At 37.3% G+C, this 18,911-nt stretch overlaps 2 protein-coding genes and 1 pseudogene across 13 annotated transcripts in view; all 3 read right to left on the bottom strand.

Annotated features, from left to right (window-relative positions):
* The window catches only part of LOC128265631 (uncharacterized), an 85,153-nt gene that overhangs the window by 44,437 nt on the left and 21,805 nt on the right, over nt 1-18,911 (bottom strand). For 3 of the 12 annotated variants that reach the window (XR_008268896.1, XR_008268895.1, XM_053001806.1), the window contains 4 exons: nt 7,731-7,966; nt 5,999-6,024; nt 5,864-5,941; nt 5,792-5,805 (listed from right to left, as the gene is read on the bottom strand). The exons of 3 other annotated variants lie outside the window; for them this stretch is intronic. Coding sequence is in view for 6 of the 9 variants with exons in the window: in XM_053001806.1 (XP_052857766.1) it covers nt 7,791-7,966 (176 nt within the window). In the remaining 3 variants the exon portion in view is untranslated. Of the gene's footprint in view, nt 1-5,791; nt 5,806-5,863; nt 5,942-5,998; nt 6,025-7,730; nt 7,975-18,911 lie in introns of those variants that run through there. 6 more of the 12 variants (XR_008268898.1, XM_053001802.1, XM_053001803.1 and 3 more) reach the window with 5 other exon arrangements.
* Nucleotides 4,578-5,418, bottom strand: LOC128265633 (uncharacterized). Its single transcript, XM_053001813.1, has 3 exons — nt 5,115-5,418; nt 4,836-5,056; nt 4,578-4,781 (listed from the first exon to the last, which is right to left on the bottom strand). The coding sequence occupies exons 1-2, from the start codon at nt 5,408-5,410 to the stop codon at nt 4,987-4,989; spliced, it is 366 nt and encodes a 121-aa protein (XP_052857773.1). The 5' UTR covers nt 5,411-5,418; the 3' UTR covers nt 4,578-4,781; nt 4,836-4,986.
* LOC128265630 (sodium-dependent nutrient amino acid transporter 1-like) lies at nt 14,336-17,091 on the bottom strand (annotated as a pseudogene).

The raw sequence follows: 18,911 nt of genomic DNA, 5'->3' as shown, positions 1-18,911 counted from the left end.
ATAATTTCAATCAGAAGTTTGCAACGCAATGTATGAGACTTTTCCGCCCCTATAAAGTATATTTATTCTTGATCAGCATCACTAGCATCCGTTTCTAGGGCAACTAGTCTCTCAGTTTTAAAGCTATCTACTTGAAACTTTCCCAAAAGTTGTTTTTCTATTACAGGTAGTATACAAGACGGAACGCGCCCGGATCGAAAGACTATAACATAAAGGACCCATAGGAACAATCGGAAAAATAAATGAAAAAAATGATAACTTTGCTGTTTTTAAATTTTTTTTTTAGTTCTTCGACATATATTAATGGTTAAATATTTCAGAATTACGGCTTAAATTTCATCAAAATCGGACGACTTTAACATAAAGTTACCATAGAAACAATACAAATATTAAAAAAAATTGTAAATATTTAACTATTTTGTTTTGTAATATTTTTTAGAAATTCTTTTTGACTATTTATTAGTTTGACAGTTCAGAACTGCGCTTTTAATTTTATTAAAATCAAATCAAAAAACTGAGCTGCAAATCATCATAGCTTCAATGGTTTTAAACATATACGCCAGTCAATTATAATTTTAATGTTTTCAAGAACATTTAATTTTCTTTCGTTGTTTTAAATTAATTAAAGTATACTTTTTTATACAGCGTTTAAGAAAATGTACCCTAAAGTTAAGAAAATAGTGAATTTTATAATTTTTTAACTTTACCATTTAGAATTTTAAAAATATTTTTATTTTTTATACTTTCTTATCGCTTTCTTTTTTTTATTTCCTAACGATTTAATGACTTTTTTTTTATTGAAATTAAATCTCAATATGATCAACATAGTAATTTTTTCAATATTGTTGGAACTGAAATTACATTTCTTAATTTAAATTTTTTTCAGCGTTTTAAAAAAATTTTCCATTAAGTTAAATTATTATCATTTTTTTTTAACTTAAATACATAATAGATTTATGTTTTTAAACATTTTTTAACAAAATATAACCCCAGTTGCAAATTATCACTTTAATACATTTTTTTCAAACAATTTTATGACTAATTTTTATCAAAATTCAATCTCAATATGATCAATTAATTTTTAATAATTAATTTTTTTTTATTAAATGAAAGCACAATTGAACCATTAGAATTTACCTTTCATAATAGCAACCATATCGAAGGCCTTGATGCAACTACTACTGGAAAACTGGCCAATGATCACCTTTCGATCAACAGGAGCAGTATCATATATGGCATCAGAAAAGCTCCTCCCCTTTCTCCAGAGCAATGAAGGGAAAGCGCCAGACATTGCCCAGACCCACGGACAATGCGATGCAGGAAAAGGGGAACTCCACCCCCTTTCCCCACTGATCCCGCTGGCCAGAGGACTTGGACTTACTTTGCAGTTTATGGTGACATTTTTGAATTACAGGATCGTTTAGGCAAATTCAATATGTAATGGATTTAGGAACACTCATATCTTCTCCTTCGGCGCTGTACATAACTAAACTAATGTCCTTCCCCGGATCCTTGGGCTTCATCCATGCTTCGCCTAAGCTTCTGGTACTCTGCAGCATCACCCATATTTACGGATTAGAGTAATTTAGGGTACACGACAATATGAATGAAATGCAGGCAGCGATCAGGGCATTTATAGCCAAAACTAGTCGGCCAAAAATATCAAACTGATGATATCAAACTAGTTTCGGCTATTTTTGTTAATTCTTCAGTTTATGAAAGTCAATAAAGTCAAGCTCCTCTCTGTTGTTTCTATTGTATGCCATTTCACAGCTCAATAATTTTTAAATGTCATTCCCAGCTGGTTATTAATGCATTTATATATATTTTTTTGAGAATTAATATTAAATCTATCTCAAAGAAATTTATGGGTCTTGATGCAGTCTGCTTGAAGATGAAATTGCAATCATTGAAGGTTCACCGCGACCATTAATCACAGAAATCGAAAAGTTTACCACGTTATGCAGTTCTTAAACTAAGGTATGTCCAAAATTTTTGGAATTTGAAGAATCGTCGAAAGAATCTCTTATCTGAACGCATGCCTGTCTACGGCGAAGTGTTAGCAACCAAATGCAGTTCGTCCAACCCAATTCAAATCTAACAGCTAGACAAAAGCTGTTGACATGGGATCTGAAGAAGGTTTTATTGTGCCAGTTTTATCATAATATGCCGGCATCAAGCTATAAAAGCCAAAATTTGGTAGGACCAATGCCTAATTTTTATCTCAATCAAAACGCCCGTCACAGATTAGACCAGCACCACAATTTTTTTATTAACATTTATGAGTACTCTTATACATACACTTGATTTTCAAAGAGTGGAATTGTCAACCGTTCTTAACAAGCTGCCTGATGCGACTAACTGACATATAACCTATGTGACCCGCGCAGCAGCTGCAGAACCGGCGTTTTAAAAATTCGCACAATTTTATAACAAAGAAGCATATTTCCTGATTATCCAGTATTCAAAATAAATTCTACGAAATTATAATGTGAATCTTAATATCTACGGGCACGGAATTAATACCATTTTGCTGGGTTGATGATGATTGCGGGGATGATGCAAATGAGAGCGGTGGGAATGCCTGGTTGAAGGTATAACATTGTCACGTGAATGACGACGGGGACTGACTGGTGGCTGATGCTGCAATAGTTGGTGCTGCAGTGGCTCAAAGAATCTTCCATTTGGTCGAGACACGTCCTGCCTCCGGTCATGTCATTGCTAATGGGAGTACCCTCTCGATCGCGACGGCCCCTGCTCCTGTTGGCATCAACTTCCCCAGCTGGTGCAACTTCAAAAAATTGTTGAAAATTGTTGCCAATACTGAATCTTGACTGGGAAAATATTACAATCCTTTAGATAGGTGAAGAAAATTTTCCAAATACTCATTTCTTATGAGTACAAAAGAATAATTCCATTGGCCAACAATTATTAACATAACGACCCTGTTTTGGGAGGCGGTATAGCTCGCCGTGGCCAGGGTTCAAGACAGAAATTTATTTCCTCTTTTGATCGGTTTACCTCCCTTTCCCCAAAGAATAACACAAATCGACCGCTTCAGAGTATGGTTATATTTTAATAGTACGATTGATTAAGACTACGTTTTCTAACTATAATTATATCGAGCGTGATCCTGCTTGATAAGTGGCGTAGACGCCCCTGAAGGGCCGAATGTGGTACTGCTTGTTGATATCGACGCTGAGGAAGGGCCGAGTATATCGCAGCTCGTTGAGTATCGCACTGCTTTGTGTGCGTGATGTGCAGTGCTTCGATGAACTGCTTGGCGTTGCCGATGTGTGATGGCTGAGTCTACTGCTTGTTGTCGACACTGCACGGTAGCTGGATGCACTGCTTGGTGTCTACGCTGCGCGGTGGCTTAGTGCACTGCTTGGTGTCAGCGCTTCGGATGGGTCGATTGTGCACTGCTTGGTGTCGTCGTGTCTCGTCGTTCGAGTACGTCGGGTTCGTAGTGCTCTGGGTCGTTTTAGAAGAACGAACTAATTGGATTTTCTAGTGGGATGTAGGGCATCGTTAGTTTCGATCTGCCGTTTTATTCCGTATCGATTCCGGGTCGGAAGCCGGAAAAGTGACTTCTGGTAGGAACTCACTGAGATGGGCCGGAGTTACGAAAACCGTGCCGGGCTCAGCGATCACGACCGGGCCTGGGTGCGTTTTCCTAAACCACACCGGGCGTCGGTAACCCTCACCAGGTCGTAGAGCCGAATTCAAACTGAACTCTTACGAATCCACCACCACTACCAAGACTAACTACCAGAACACTTACCCGGTATTCCTCCTAGTTGATGTTTCCTCGTGAATCGTCGAAACGCAAGTGACTGGTCTGGGGATGTGTCTCCGCTTATATAGGCGCTGCTTAGTGTGACCAGATCGGACGATGATGATAATCCCGCTTTGGGTAATCGGGTTTATTGGGCGATGATTATCGGCAATCGATAACTTCGTCGAATAAATGTGACCTGGTGCTGTTGGCTTTGGGCGCGCGTTGGAATATTAAAAGGCCAGTATTGGGAATGTTCTTTTTAAGCTTTAATGTGATAGTTGAATTTAATGTATTTGTGACGGTGGGTCGTCACACTTGACTGGGAAAATATTCAAATTTTAGATATAATTGGTGAAGAAAGAGTTTGCTTCATTGCCATTACTCACTAAATTAGTTTGGAAACTAACACTCCCACTTAACAAAATGTAGTATCTGCTATTTGACATGTTTTAAGAAATAGCAAGCTGTCGAACTTTTCCCGTATAACATACGTAAGTGAAAACCTAACACCCAGAGAAAAATCTTTTAAAGTCCAAATATTTCACTTTGGATTAAATATTTTCGGCAATGATTAGCCCCGAGGGGTGTTGTGTTTAAATCAAAGTATCTTACACTATAATTTTTATTTTTAAGTACGGTAAAACGTAGTTTTAAATTAAAAAAAAATTTAAGTCAACAATTATCCTGTTGGATAAGCCAATTAAACGTGAATAATGACATTATCATGTTTTTAGTTTATTTTAAGTAAGCTTGTATTTTTAAACATTCAAATATTTTAATTTTTAATTTTAACTTACAGGGTCTGCTTCAGGCGTTTAATCTCTTCTTGCATAGTGACAATCCGCACCTCTTGCTCTTTTAGCGCCATAGATCCCCGCGCTATTTGCTCCTTCAGCAACTGGATGACATGCTCCTGCCGCCTCACCTCCCTCTGCTTGAATTTCAGGATCCCGAAGAGTTTGCGCGACTCCTCCTCCTTCGAGGCCAGCTCGTTGTTCACCTGCAAAAAAAGGGGGTAAGCATGGGCAGGGCTATTAATTCCCGGCCGCGGGACCTGACTGATCAGCATGTTTTTCTCGCCAACTTTACAGTAAATTTTGTCCAGTTTGGCTCGGTCTTCTGCAGGCTGCTTATCAACTGGTTCCGAGCGGTGAGCATCTGATGATCGAGATCGATCTTCTCCCGCAATTTGGTCATCTCTTTGTTTAACCGACCCTCGACTTGAGATTGGGTCTCCGATTCGATGGATTTGATATTAATGCTTCTTTTAGTTCACTGGCAGTTGGAAAAAAAAATTTTAAAAGATATTATTCAAAGCCCGATATAAAACCACCTTATCTGCATCATAGCATTTCTATATTTTTCGTTTAGTTCGGCAAAGTCGGCGTGCATGATGAGAAAGTTTTTATGGTCCTCGAGGTTTCGCATCTGCAGCTTGAGATCGGCAATAACCAGATCCTTCTTTTTGACACCCTTGTCCATGAAATCCTGACGCTGCTGCAGATTGACAATGAGCTCGCGTGCCTCCTTCAGTTCGCCCACCAAGAAGGCGATCTGTGCCAACTGCTTATCAATGAAGTGTCGGGCTTTGTCCGGTCCAACATGCGCCTCCTCCAGGCGGTGATGCATTCGCAGCCCACTAAACGTGATATAAGGCAGTGGTATATTAAAAGAAACCTTCAGTAATAGCCTTAAAGCTATCTTCCACCGACCTAAGCTTGCCCAGTTCGATTCGCAAGCTCCTCGACCACATCCTCGCTGCGCCGCAGGCTCTTCTTCAGCTCACTGATGGTGTGATCGCTTGCGGCCAGCTCGTCAGCCAGGTTGGCCTCGTAATCCGATCTCAATTGGTTCATCTGGTCGCAGTGCTCCTTCTTAATGTTAAAGAACTTAGACTCAATGTGCTTTTTCTCCAACCGCAAGCGAGCTATCTCGCGATACAGACTTTTGTTACGAGTCCCACCTTTCGAGGCTGGACCACACAACTGATCGATCTCCTCGACAATGGTGTTCATTTTGAGGTTCTTTGGGAAATGGAATATAGAACACACGCGTCAGTGATATATGATTTTAGGGACTTACCACCAAAGACTCTAATTTATTCCGAATCTTCTCGCGTTGGTTTCGCGCCTCGTGTTCATCCTTGCTCTTCTGTATCAACTGCAAATGATCGTAAAATAACATAAAGCACGAATCGACCACGGCACGACAGCGTACCTTTAAGTCCTGGACACTCTCAGTTGCTAAAAGGCAAGGAAGAAGTTAAACAAGAACTGGCTAAAAATTTTGGATTTTTAAAGACATTTGGTGTTAAATATTTAAACATACACTGGTAAAAAAAGGTAGTAAATTCAAGAAATCCTACTCAATTTAATGTATGTTTTGCTTGGTTTTTTAACAATGCTGTATTTACTTATTTTAGATGTGGAAATGTTACATTTTATACCCTTGCAGAGGGTATTATAATTTCAGTCAGAAGTTTTCATCGCAGTGAAGGAGACATTTCCGACCCTATAAAATGTATATATTCTTGATCAGCATCACTAGACGAGTCAATCTAGCCATATCCGTCTCTTCGTCCGTCAGTCAGTTCGTCCGTCTGTTTCTACGCAAACTAGTACCTCAGTTTTAAAGCTCTCTGCATAATCTTTCCCAAAAGTTGTCTTTCTATTGCAGGTAGTATTTAAGTCGGAACGAGCCGGATCGGACGACTATAGCATATAGCTCCCATAGGAACAATCGGAAAAATAAATGAAAAAAAATTATAACTTTGCTGTTTTTAATTTTTTGATTAGTTCTTCGACATTTAGTGAAGATTAAATATTTCAGAATTACGGTTGAAAAAAATATCGGACGACTATAGCACATATTCCCATAGGAACAATCGGAAGAAGAAATGAAAAAAATTTAAAACTTTTTTTGTTTTTAATTTTTTTTTTGTAGTTCTTCGACATTTAGTAATGATTAAAAACTTTAGAATACGGTTTAAATTTCATCAAAATCGGACGACTTTATCATATAGCTCCCATGGAAACAAAAATATATTTGTTTGCGCACTTGGCGCTTGTATTTAAATCACTAGTTGTAGGGCGAGAGCGGGAGCCAATAACTTAGCTGTTTATAAATTTCTTTTTTTAGTTTTTCGACAAAAGTAATTATTATTTATTTCAGAATTACGGTTTAAATTTCATGAAAATAGGACGACTATATAATATAGCTCCCATAGGAACCATCGGAAAAAAAATACAAAAAAAATTATATCTGCTGTAATTTTATTTTTTAATTTAATTTTTTTTTTTTAGTTCTTCGACATATTGTGATGGTTAAATATTTTAGAATTACGGTTTAAATCTCATCAAAATCGGACGACTATATCATATAGCTCCCATAGAAATAATAAAAATATATAAATAACTAATAATTGAGCAGCAAATCATCATAGCTTCAATATTTTTAAACGTATGCGCAAGTAAAACATAATTTTAATGTTTTAAAAAATATTAAATTCTTGCAATAGCTGCAAGGGTATATAAACTTCGGCTTGCCGAAGATTGCTTTCTTTCTAGTTTTTTGTAGTTTTTCAGTCGACAATATTCGGAATTCATTTCGAAAATATATTATAATTTAAAACATTTTAATATTTATATAATGGACTAAAAACAAGTAGGAGCCATTTTAAATCCAATTAACAACAATAAATTTTAATTTTAAATCGAGCAATTCGTTTAAGTGTTGTACTAACAGCCCAAAAATTTTTGAAAGCTGCTAATAAGGTTGGTTAAAAATTAAGATGCTCTTAATATTACGGTATTTTACAGATTAATTAAGTTCTTAAAGTATGCTATAAAGTATTGCTTGGCGGGGGAAAAAAATTGAGTGCTTACTTTTGGACATGTTAAATAATAGGAACGAGATAAAAGAGGATTAATAGCATTTGCGATATACTCACGCAGATTCTTGGGCAATCGGTGCAGATCGTCAGCGTGAACCACGACTTTGCACTTCTCGTTCACCACCACGGCCACAAACTTGTAGACTCCTTGAAGCTTTTGGGGGTGCCAAGGTGCGGATTTTGTGCATGAACTCCGACTGCAAGTTCTCCAGCTTCTTGTGCTGCATCTCCAAGCCTCGCACCTTGTTCAACTCGATTACCCGGTGATGCGATTTTTCCTTTCTCGAAAACGGCTGGAATACTGAGAATCAGGAGACAGATTAAGTTTTTCAAATCGGTAATTGAGTCAGCACCTACTCACCAGCTTACGTCGTTGACTTAGCCCTTGGGCGCGGCAAACATTTAGTCCGCTTGACAGAGTCCTTGTCCACTTCAGGCTTACGTTCATGATCGCCCACTGTATTCTCGGAGCCTAGAAGCAAGGGCAAGGAACACGCACTGGCACTGGTTACTGCCTCCAAGGGAGTATCCCGAATTGGGGAAGTGTTTCTCTTCGGGTCACCCGCTAGCCTGCGGATAGGTATGCGACTGGTCGGGATTGATCTGGGTCTAAGGATGGTCGGGATGCGACTGGTATCGCGACTGGTGGGTTCGGAGCCACGATTAAAGGCTCTGCCTCGGGTGGAAGTAAGAGCCTATGGAAAATGTTTAGCATTCACAAGTACCACGGTAAAATGATTCACCCCTAATCACCCAAGAAGGTCAATGAATGCAGGCTTTTCAACTTTTTCCTCGGACCTCAGCTTTGAGGGCCTTATTACCTATCAAAGAAATCAGAGGTCCATTAGCCATACCTCAATACCGAAATTTAAATCTTACCACGAACTGGAGCCGACATGATGCTGTTTTGCTGTAGAAAAATTGTTGAAATTGTAACCGATTATATTTTGATCAACAAAACGAAAAAATAAAAAAAAAAATTTGGCCTTAATGATTCAAGATGTAAGAGGTACCAAAATACTTTGTTCTGAACTGCTTCGACCTGTGAAGTATACTGAATGATAAGGCATAGCCCACTATAAATATTACTTTTACCACTGTACCCGGTGTTTTCCAGGCTACTTTGCTTAGGATGGGAGTATGAAAACAAATGAGCACTATCAACTAATGCGAAGCTTTGGATGAAACGGAAGGCCTGCAAAATGAGGGGCGAAAGTAGAACGTGGTTTCGCTCTCTGATGCACATCGTCTGTAAGTAAAATTATCATTCAGTTGCTGTTAGTGCGCTTTCCGAGTAAGTTCTCAGTTCTAAGTTCGATCTGCCTAATGGGGTTTTTGATAATATTTGGTACAAGATCCGTCAATATTAGGGACTACGAGTACCGAGCTTTAGATAGTCGGCGCTTTTTAATTAAATCTAATCAGTGACGTAGACAGTCTGTATAGTTGCCAAAATTCCAAAGATTATACAGCCAGCCAAGATGGAATTTATCGAATCTATGGTGGTGATTATAATCACGTCTCTAAAAATATTAAAGCTAATAAATCAGACATTTAAATGCTATTTGAGTAGCTAACTTGTGCACATTCTTGTTGAATTCATTGAAGGAGGCGTACATAAATTGGGTGTCAAAAGCAAGCTGCCAACGAGAAGAACATTTGGGTGATGGCCGCTTACCAAACATGTAAATTCAGCATGTGGCTTTAGGAAATACACAAATCTATGCCAGGCACCTGGCAATGTAACAGCGCGGATCAAAATGACTAACATCACCTAGGGAACAGGGCCAGAATATAAGAAGCTTGCCTGAGCTCCTTGTGCCTTTAGACAAAATTGTTCCGATGATAACCCAAGTGGCTAAGAGAAACAATACCAGATCCAGCTGGAAGTTCCTAGACCATTGTCCTCCAAAGTTTAGGGTTCCCTGAGTACAGTTTCTCTGTATAGGATGGGAGTTTAGTTAATTGTTATGAAGGGGACTTTATTCCTTCAAACTTACGTGCCTGCCAATAGACGTATCATTGGAATCTCCTGTGGCCACACAGTTGCTGCCCCATTCCACCAGGCAATAAGTCCAGGACAGGACCTCACTAAAACTGGCCAGGTGGTAGCCATCGCGGTGGAATATACCTGGCCATAAGCAATGCCTGCAAAGCATTAATCGGGGTAATGGGTTATAAACCTTTAACGCTTTTGCTTTCCCTGTGTTACAAAATGTGTTGCTTATTTTTTTTTTAATTACTTAAAAAAACTTTTCTTATACATTGTGTTGACTCTAAATTAAGTTAAGTTAAGAAAATAGCGATTTTATCACTTTTGAACTTTATCATTTAAAATATTTATCATATATATATTTTCCTATCACTTTCTTTTATTTTTTTTACAAACGATTTTATGACTTTTTCCAATTATGTTGAAACTGAATCGAATTCTTTAAAGTTAACTTTCCTAATGTAAGTTTTTTCAGCGTTTTACACAAATTTAGCATTAAGTTGAATAACTTGTGATTTGTATCATTTTTATACCCTTGCAGAGCGTATTATAATTTCAGTCAGAAGTTTGCAACGCAATGTATGAGACTTTTCCGACCCTATAAAGTATATTTATTCTTGATCAGCATCACTAGCATCCGTCTCTCAGTTTTAAAGCTTTCTACTTGAAACTTTCCCAAAAGTTGTTTTTCTATTACAGGTAGACTATAACATAAAGGACCCATAGAAACAATCGGAAAAATAAATGAAAAAAATCATAACTTTTCTGTTTTTTAAATTTTTTTTTTAGTTCTTCGACATATATTAATGGTTAAATATTTCAGAATTACGGCTTAAATTTCATCAAAATCGGACGACTTTAACATAAAGCTACCATAGAAACAATACAAATATTAAAAAAAAATTGTAAAAACTTAACTATTTTGTTTTGTAATATTTTTTAGAAATTCTTTTTGACTATTTAATAGTTTGACAGTTCAGAACTACGCTTTTAATTTTATTAAAATCAAGTCAAAAAACTGAGCTGCAAATCATCATAGCTTCAATGGTTTTAAGCATATACGCCAGTCAATTATAATTTTCAAGAACATTTAATTTCCTTTCTTTGTTTTAAATTAATTAAAATATACTTTTCTTATACAGCGTTTAAAAAAAATGTACCCTAAAGTTAAGAAAATAGTGAATTTTATAATTTTTAACTTTACCATTTAGAACTTTAAAAATATTTTTATTTTTTATACTTTCTTATCACTTTCTTTTTTTTTATTTCCTAACGATTTTATGACTTTTTCTATTGAAATTAAATCTCAATATGATCAACATAGTCATTTTTTCAATTTTGTTGGAACGAAATTACATTTCTTAATGTAAATTTTTTCAGCGTTTTAAACAAATTTTCCATTAAGTTAAATAGTTTGTGATTTTTACCATTATTTTAAGTTAAATACATAATAGATTTATGTTTTTAAACATTTTTAACAAAATATAACCCCAGTTGCAAATTATCACTTTCATACATTTTTTTCAAACAATTTATGACTAATTTTTATCAAAATTCAATCTCAATATGATCAATTAATTTTAAAAATTAATTTTTTTTTAATTAAATGAAAACACAATTTGAACCATTAGAACTTTCCTTTCATAATAGCAACCATATCGAAGGCCTTGATGCAACCACTACTAGAAAACTGGCCAATGATCACCTCCAGGTAGTATACTGGTCTGCCGATCAACAGGAGCAGTATTGTGAAGTTAACATAAGCAGAGAAGCAGCAGGATAAGCAGTACATCAGCCGAAAGCAGAAAGCAGTTGAGCAGAAAAGCAGCAGCAGAAATGTATAGAACGCGTTATGGATTATTTTGGATGATCGAAGAATGGGAGTTGGAAGAGGAAGAAAAAAACGCGGAAGCAGAAAGCGAAGAGAGACGCCGTAGGAATAAAGCCGAAAAAGCCGACAGTCAAATATTTTGTATTACTAACTTTAAATAATATTAATAAAAATCAAGTTGAGATTAACCATCTCAACTCACATTTGGGGGCTCGTCCAAGTCTAGAAAGTGCAAGTGACTACGCCGTCCCGAGGTGTCTCAGAAAAAATAAAACGCGAGCTACGAACGACGATGAGTGGGAGGGCAAAAAAGCAGGAGCCTTCTAAGATACCAGTTGTAAAAGGGAGACAGCCGTACTACACAAGGTCAGTTGCCGCAGCAGTAAAAAATCTTAGAATGACTGCTCCGAACAACGAGAAGCAGAAACTTGAAAAAGCAAGAAGTGGTCAGAATTTCGGAGCTTTGGCTACTGAAAGCTGTTCGATCGCCGAGAATACAAGGACCCTGAAGGATCTTGTCCAGCTCCTCGCCTTAAAAATGGGAATAGACGAGCAGAACAATACCAGTAGCTCAATTACTGCGGAAAGCTTTGCAAAAATCATTCCTGAGTTTAACGGTGAATCTATACCGGTCAAGCATTGGTCTGAACATAAAGCAAATGTATGTACAGGCTCGTGCCAAGATGACGAATACAGCTAAATTGTTTTTGGATTCTACTCACGTACACCAATACACCGAGATACGCCTCTTGCTGAAGACGGAGTTTAGTCGTCAATACGTGTGCGGCGCGGATCTTCATGAGCAGCTCCGTACTCGAAAAAAACGCAAGCAGGAATCTTTTCACGAGTATCTTTTGCAGATGAGGAAGATTGCAGCACTTGGCAGTATAGATGCACGTTCTGTAATACGCTACATTGTGGATGGCCTAAATCTTTTAGAGAGCTGCAGGAACAGTATGAGGCTTATGAGCGCGTAGCCGAAAAGGGAAATAAGCCGTTTCCGTCGAACGACAGTAGTTGGACCCCAAACCAGAAGAAGCAGCACGAATTTAACGACAAAAAGAGTCATTGCTTTAATTGTGGATCTGCCGATCATTTTCGCAAGGATTGCAAGGCCGCCACGAAACGTTTTAGATGCAACAAAGAGGGTCATATGTCTAAAAATTGCCCTGGATTAGCTGCTGGTATCCAAGTTGTGCGCAGTGCGAATCGTATGAAGAAGGTCACCCTATACCGGAGCCGACGTATCCGTATTGAGAAAGTTCATCTTCAACAAAATTCCTAACGTTATCTTGGAGAAAAGTGAATCGAAGCTGCGTGGTCTGGGAAAGAAGATCACATGCCCAGTTGGACGTTTCTTTGCTGATGTCGCGGTAGACGAAGTGATGACTTCACAAAGCTTCGTTGTTATAGACGATGAAGACATTGAATATGATGCGCTGCTCGGATATGATTTCGTCTCTAAGTTCAACCTGTCATTGTCTGCGGAAGGATACAAGTTTTCTTCCCTGCAAGGGGATAAAGCTTGTGAGGAACCAAATCAGATGAGTATTTACAATATAATTAATACAAATGACGAAATCGATGTTCCTTCCCAGTACGCAAAGGAAGTGTCTATGCTGATAAAAAACTACAAGGCAGCGGATTTGGTAGCAGAGGTTCCAGTTAAGCTGCGAATCGTTCCAGACGGCGAGATCATCCCATCATCCCTGGAAACCAAAAGGATGGCACGCGTCGTATATGCGTTGATTTTCGTAAACTGAATTCGATGGTGCTGAGGGACTGCTTTCCCGTTCCGGTAATTGACGACGTGGTGGAAAAGCTGCAAAAAGGGAGATATTTTACAGTGATGGACTTGGAGAATGGCTTCTTCCACGTTGCTATAGAGGATGACAGCAAGAAATACACAGCATTTATCACCAAATCAAGACTCTACGAATTCAATAAAACCCCTTTTGGATTTCGGAACTCGCCGGCTGTTTTTATTCGCTATGTAAACCACGTATTTCAAGAGCTGATGAACAATGATGTTCTTGATTATATATGGATGATATAATAATTCTCGCCGAAACTGCAGAACATTGTTTGGAAAAGATGGCACTCGTTTTTAAAACAGCTGGAGGTTTGGCTTAAAGATCAAGTGGCGAAAATGTCACTTCTTGCAGGAAAAGATTTACTTCTTGGGCCACAACGTTGAACACGGAAACCTATGGCCTGGGTAAGAGAAGACGGCAGCAGTCAGCAAATTTTCGGTGCCAAAGAATGTCAGAGCAGTCCAAGCATTCCTGGGGTTGACTGGATTTTTCAGGAAATTTGTCTTGAATTATTCCCAGATTGCTCGACCATTAACTGAACTGCTGCGAAAAGATGTTCGTTTTAAAATGGCTGAGCCTCAGATGAATGCATTTTAGAGTTTGAAGGATGCGCTGACAAAGGAGCCGGTTTTGAAATTGTACCACTGTACCCGGTGTTTTCCAGGCTACTTTGCTTAGGATGGGAGTATGAAAACAAATGAGCACTATCAACTAATGCGAAGCTTTGGATAAAACGGAAGGCCTGCAAAATGGGGGGCGAAAGTAGAACGTGGTTTCGCTCTCTGATGCACATCGTCTGTGGTTAAAATTAGCATTCAGTTGCTGTTCGTGGGCTTTCCGAGTAAGTTCTCAGTTCTAAGTTCGATCTGCCTAATGGGGTTTTAGATAATATTTGGTACAAGATCCGTCAATATTAGGGACTACGAGTACCCAGCTTTAGACAGTCGGCGCTTTTTTGATTAAATCTAATCAGTGACGTAGACAGTCTGTATAGTACATATAAACAAACAAGCCGCCCATGTAATTACTTGGTCTCATGAGCCAGGTTGCCAAAATTCCAAAGATTATACAGCCTGCCAAGATGGAAGTTATCGAATCTATGGTGGTGATTATAATCACGTCTCTAAAAATATTAAAGCTAATAAATCAGACATTTAAATGCTATTTGAGTAGCTTACTTGTGCACATTCTTGTTGAATTCATTGAAGGAGTCGTACATAAATTGGGTGTCAAGCAAGCGGCCAACGAGAAGAACATTTGGGTGATGGCCGCTTACCAAACATGTAAATTCAGCATGTGGCTTTAGGAAATACACAAATCTATGCCAGGCACCTGGCAATGTAACAGCGCGGATTAAAATGACTTACAACACCTAGGGAAACAGGGCCAGAATATAAGAAGCTTTGCCTGAGCTCCTTGAGCATTTAGACAAAATTGTTCCGATGATAACCCAAGTGGCTAAGAGAAACAATATCAGATCCCAGCTGGAAGTTTCCTAGACCATTGTCCTCCAAAGTTCAGGGTTCCCTGAGTACAGTTTCTCTGTATAGGATGGGAGGTTAGTTAAGAGCAGCTCCGCGAAGAACACACCCTGCCAATAGACGTATCATTGGAATCTCCTGTGGCCACACAGCTGCTGCCCCATTCCACCAGGCAATAAGTCCAGGACAGGACCTCACTAAAACTGGCCACCAAATACCGGATGGTTAATGCCATAATACAGGCACAGTAGGTGGTAGCGGTGGAATATACCTGGCCATAAGCAATGCCTGCAAAGCATTAATTGGGGGTAATGGGTTATAAACCTTTAACGCTTTTGCTTTCACTGTGTTACAAAATGTGTCGATTATTTTTTTTTAATTACTTAAAAAAACTTTTCTTATACAGTGTGTAGACTCTGAATTAAGTTAAGTTAAGTTAAGAAAATAGCGAGTTTTATCACTTTTGAACTTTATTATTTAAAAATATTTATCTTATCTATATTTTCTTATCACTTTCTTTTTTTTTTTTACAAACGATTTTATGACTTTCTTTTATAGAAATTAAATCTCAGTATGATCAACATAGTAATTTTTCCAATTTTGTTGAAACTGAATCGAATTCTTTTAAAGTTAACTTTTCTTAATGTAAGTTTTTTCAGCGTTTTATACAAATTTAGCATTAAGTTGAATAATTTGTGATTTGTATCATTTTTATACCCTTGCAGAGCGTATTATAATTTCAGTCAGAAGTATGAGACTTTTCCGACCCTATAAAGTATATTTATTCTTGATCAGCATCACTAGCATCCGTTTCTAGGGAAACTAGTCTCTCAGTTTTAAAGCTATCTACTTGAAACTTTCCCAAAAGTTGTTTTTCTATTACAGGTAGTATACAAGACGGAACGCGCCGGATCGAAAGACTATAACATAAAGGACCCATAGGAACAATCGGAAAAATAAATGAAAAAATGATAACTTTGCTGTTTTTAAAATTTTTTTTTTTAGTTCTTCGACATATATTAATGGTTAAATATTTCAGAATTACGGCTTAAATTTCATCAAAATCGGACGACTTAACATAACCATAGAAACAATACAAATATTAAAAAAAAATTGTAAATATTTAACTATTTTGTTTTGTAATATTTTTAGAAATTCTTTTTGACTATTTAATAGTTTGACAGTTCAGAACTGCGCTTTTAATTTTATTAAAATCAAATCAAAAAACTGAGCTGCAAATCATCATAGCTTCAATGGTTTTAAACATATACGCTAGTCAATTATAATTTTAATGTTTTCAAGAAAATTTAATTTCCTTTCTTTGTTTTAAATTAATTAAAATATACTTTTTTTTATACAGCGTTTAAGAAAAATGTACCCTAAAGTTAAGAAAATAGTGAATTTTATAATTTTTTAACTTTACCATTTAGAACTTTAAAAATATTTTTATTTTTTATACTTTCTTATCGCTTTTTTTTTTATTTCCTAACGATTTTATGACTTTTTTTATTGAAAATAAATCTCAATATGATCAACATAGTAATTTTTTCAATATTGTTGGAACTGAAATTACATTTCTTAATTTAAATTTTTTTCAGCGTTTTAAAAAAATTTTCCATTAAGTTAAATTATTATCATTTTTTTTTAACTTAAATACATAATAGATTTATGTTTTTAAACATTTTTTAACAAAATATAACCCTAGTTGCAAATTATCACTTTAATACATTTTTTTCAAAAAATTTTATGACTATTTTTATCAAAATTCAATCTCAATATGATCAATTAATTTTTTAATAATTAATTTTTTTTTATTAAATGAAAGCACAATTTGAACCATTAGAATTTACCTTTCATAATAGCAACCATATCGAAGGCCTTGATGCAACTACTACTGGAAAACTGGCCAATGATCACCTCCAGGTAGTATACTGGTCTTTCGATCAACAGGAGCAGTATCATATTTGGTATCAGAAAAGCTCCTCCCATTTCTCCAGAGCAATGAAGGGAAAGCGCCAGACATTGCCCAGACCCACGGACAATGCGATGCAGGAAAAGGGGAACTCCACCCCCTTTCCCCACTGATCCCGCTGGCCAGAGGACTTGGACTTTACTTTGCAGTTAATGGTGACATTTTTGAATTACAGGATCGTTTAGGCAAATTCAATATGTAATGGATCTAGGAACACTCATATCTTCTCCTTCGGCGCTGTACATAACTAAACTAATGTCCTTCCCCGGATTCTTGGGCTTCATCCATGCTTCGCCTAAGCTTCTGGTACTCTGCAGCATCACCCATATTTACGGATTAGAGTAATTTAGGGTACACGACAATATGAATGAAATGCAGGCAGCGATCAGGGCATTTATAGCCAAAACTAGTCGGCCAAAAATATCAAACTGATGATATCAAACTAGTTTCGGCTATTTTCGTTAATTCTTCAGTTTATGAAAGTCAATAAGGTCAAGCTCCTCTCTGTTGTTTCTATTGTATGCCATTTCACAGCTCAATAATTTTTAAATATCATTCCCAGCTGGTTATTAATGCATTTATATATATTTTTTTTGAGAATTAATATTAAATCTATCTCAAAGAAATTTATGGGTCTTGATGCAGTCTGCTTGAAGATGAAATTGCAATCATTGAAGGTTCACCGCGACCATTAATCACAGAAATCGAAAAGTTTACCACGTTATGCAGTTCTTAAACTAAGGTATGTCCAAAAATTTTGGAATTTGAAGAATCGTCGAAAGAATCTCTTATCTGAACGCATGCCTGTCTACGGCGAAGTGTTAGCAACCAAATGCAGTTCGTCCAACCCAATTCAAATCTAACAGCTAGACAAAAGCTGTTGACATGGGATTTGTGCCAGTTTTATCATAATATGCCGGCATCAAGCTATAAAAGCCAAAATTTGGTAGGACCAATGCCTAATTTTTATCTCAATCAAAAACGCCCGTCACAGATTAGACCAGCACCACAAATTTTTTATTAACATTTATGAGTACTCTTATACATACACTTGATTTTCAAAGAGTGGAATTGTCAACCGTTCTTAACAAGCTGCCTGATGCGAATAACTGACATATAACCTATGTGACCCGCGCAGCAGCTGCAGAACCGGCGTTTTAAAAAATTAATTGATGTTCATCGATGGCTCTCGCACAATTTTATAACGAAGAAGCATATTTCCTGGTTATGCAGTATTCAAAATAAATTCTACGAAATTATAATGTGAATCTTAATATCTACGGGCACGGAATTAATACCATTTTGCTGGGTTTCATGATGATTGCGGGGATGATGCAAATGAGGGCGGTGGGAATGCCACGTGAATGACGACGGGGACTGACTGGTGGCTGATGCTGCAATAGTTGGTGCTGCAGTGGCGCAAAGAATCTTCCCATGCTAATGGGAGTATCCTCTCGAACGCGACGGCCCCTGCTCCTGTTGGCATGAACTTTGCCAGCTGGCACAACTTAAAAAAATTGTTGAAAATTGTTGCCAATAAGAATATTGACATAATCTTGACTGGGAAAATATTACAATCCTTTAGATTGGTGAAGAAAATTTTCCAAATACTAATTTCTTATGGATACAAAAGAATAATACCATTGGCCAACAATTATTAACATAATCTTGTGTAACGACCCTGTTTTGGGAGGCGGTATATCTCGCCGTGGCCAGGGTTCGAGACAGAAATCTATTTCCTCTTTTGATCGGTTTACCTCCCTTTCCCCAAAGAATAACACAAATAGAACTCTACAGAGTATCGTTATATTTTAATAGTTCGATTGATTAAGACAACGTTTTCTAACTATAATTATTGTAACGACCCTGTTTTGGGAGGCGGTATAGCTCGCCGTGGCCAGGGTTCGAAACAGAAATTTATTTCCTCTTATTATCGGTTTACCTCCCTTTCCCCAAAGAATTACACAAATCGAACGCTACAGAGTATAGTACGATTAAGACTACGTTTTCTAACTATAATTATATCGAGCGAGATACTGCTTGATAAGTGGCGTCGGCGCTGCTGAAGGGCCGAATGTGGTACTGCTCGTTGATATCGACGCTGCGGAAGGGCCGAGTATATCCAGCTCGTTGAGTTTCGCACTGCT

Source organism: Drosophila gunungcola, unplaced genomic scaffold (assembly GCF_025200985.1).
Source record: "Drosophila gunungcola strain Sukarami unplaced genomic scaffold, Dgunungcola_SK_2 000143F, whole genome shotgun sequence".
NCBI classification, from domain to species: domain Eukaryota; kingdom Metazoa; phylum Arthropoda; class Insecta; order Diptera; family Drosophilidae; genus Drosophila; species Drosophila gunungcola.
The sequence above is the reverse complement of the archived record's forward strand: the minus strand, read 5'-3'. Positions and strand labels throughout refer to the sequence as shown.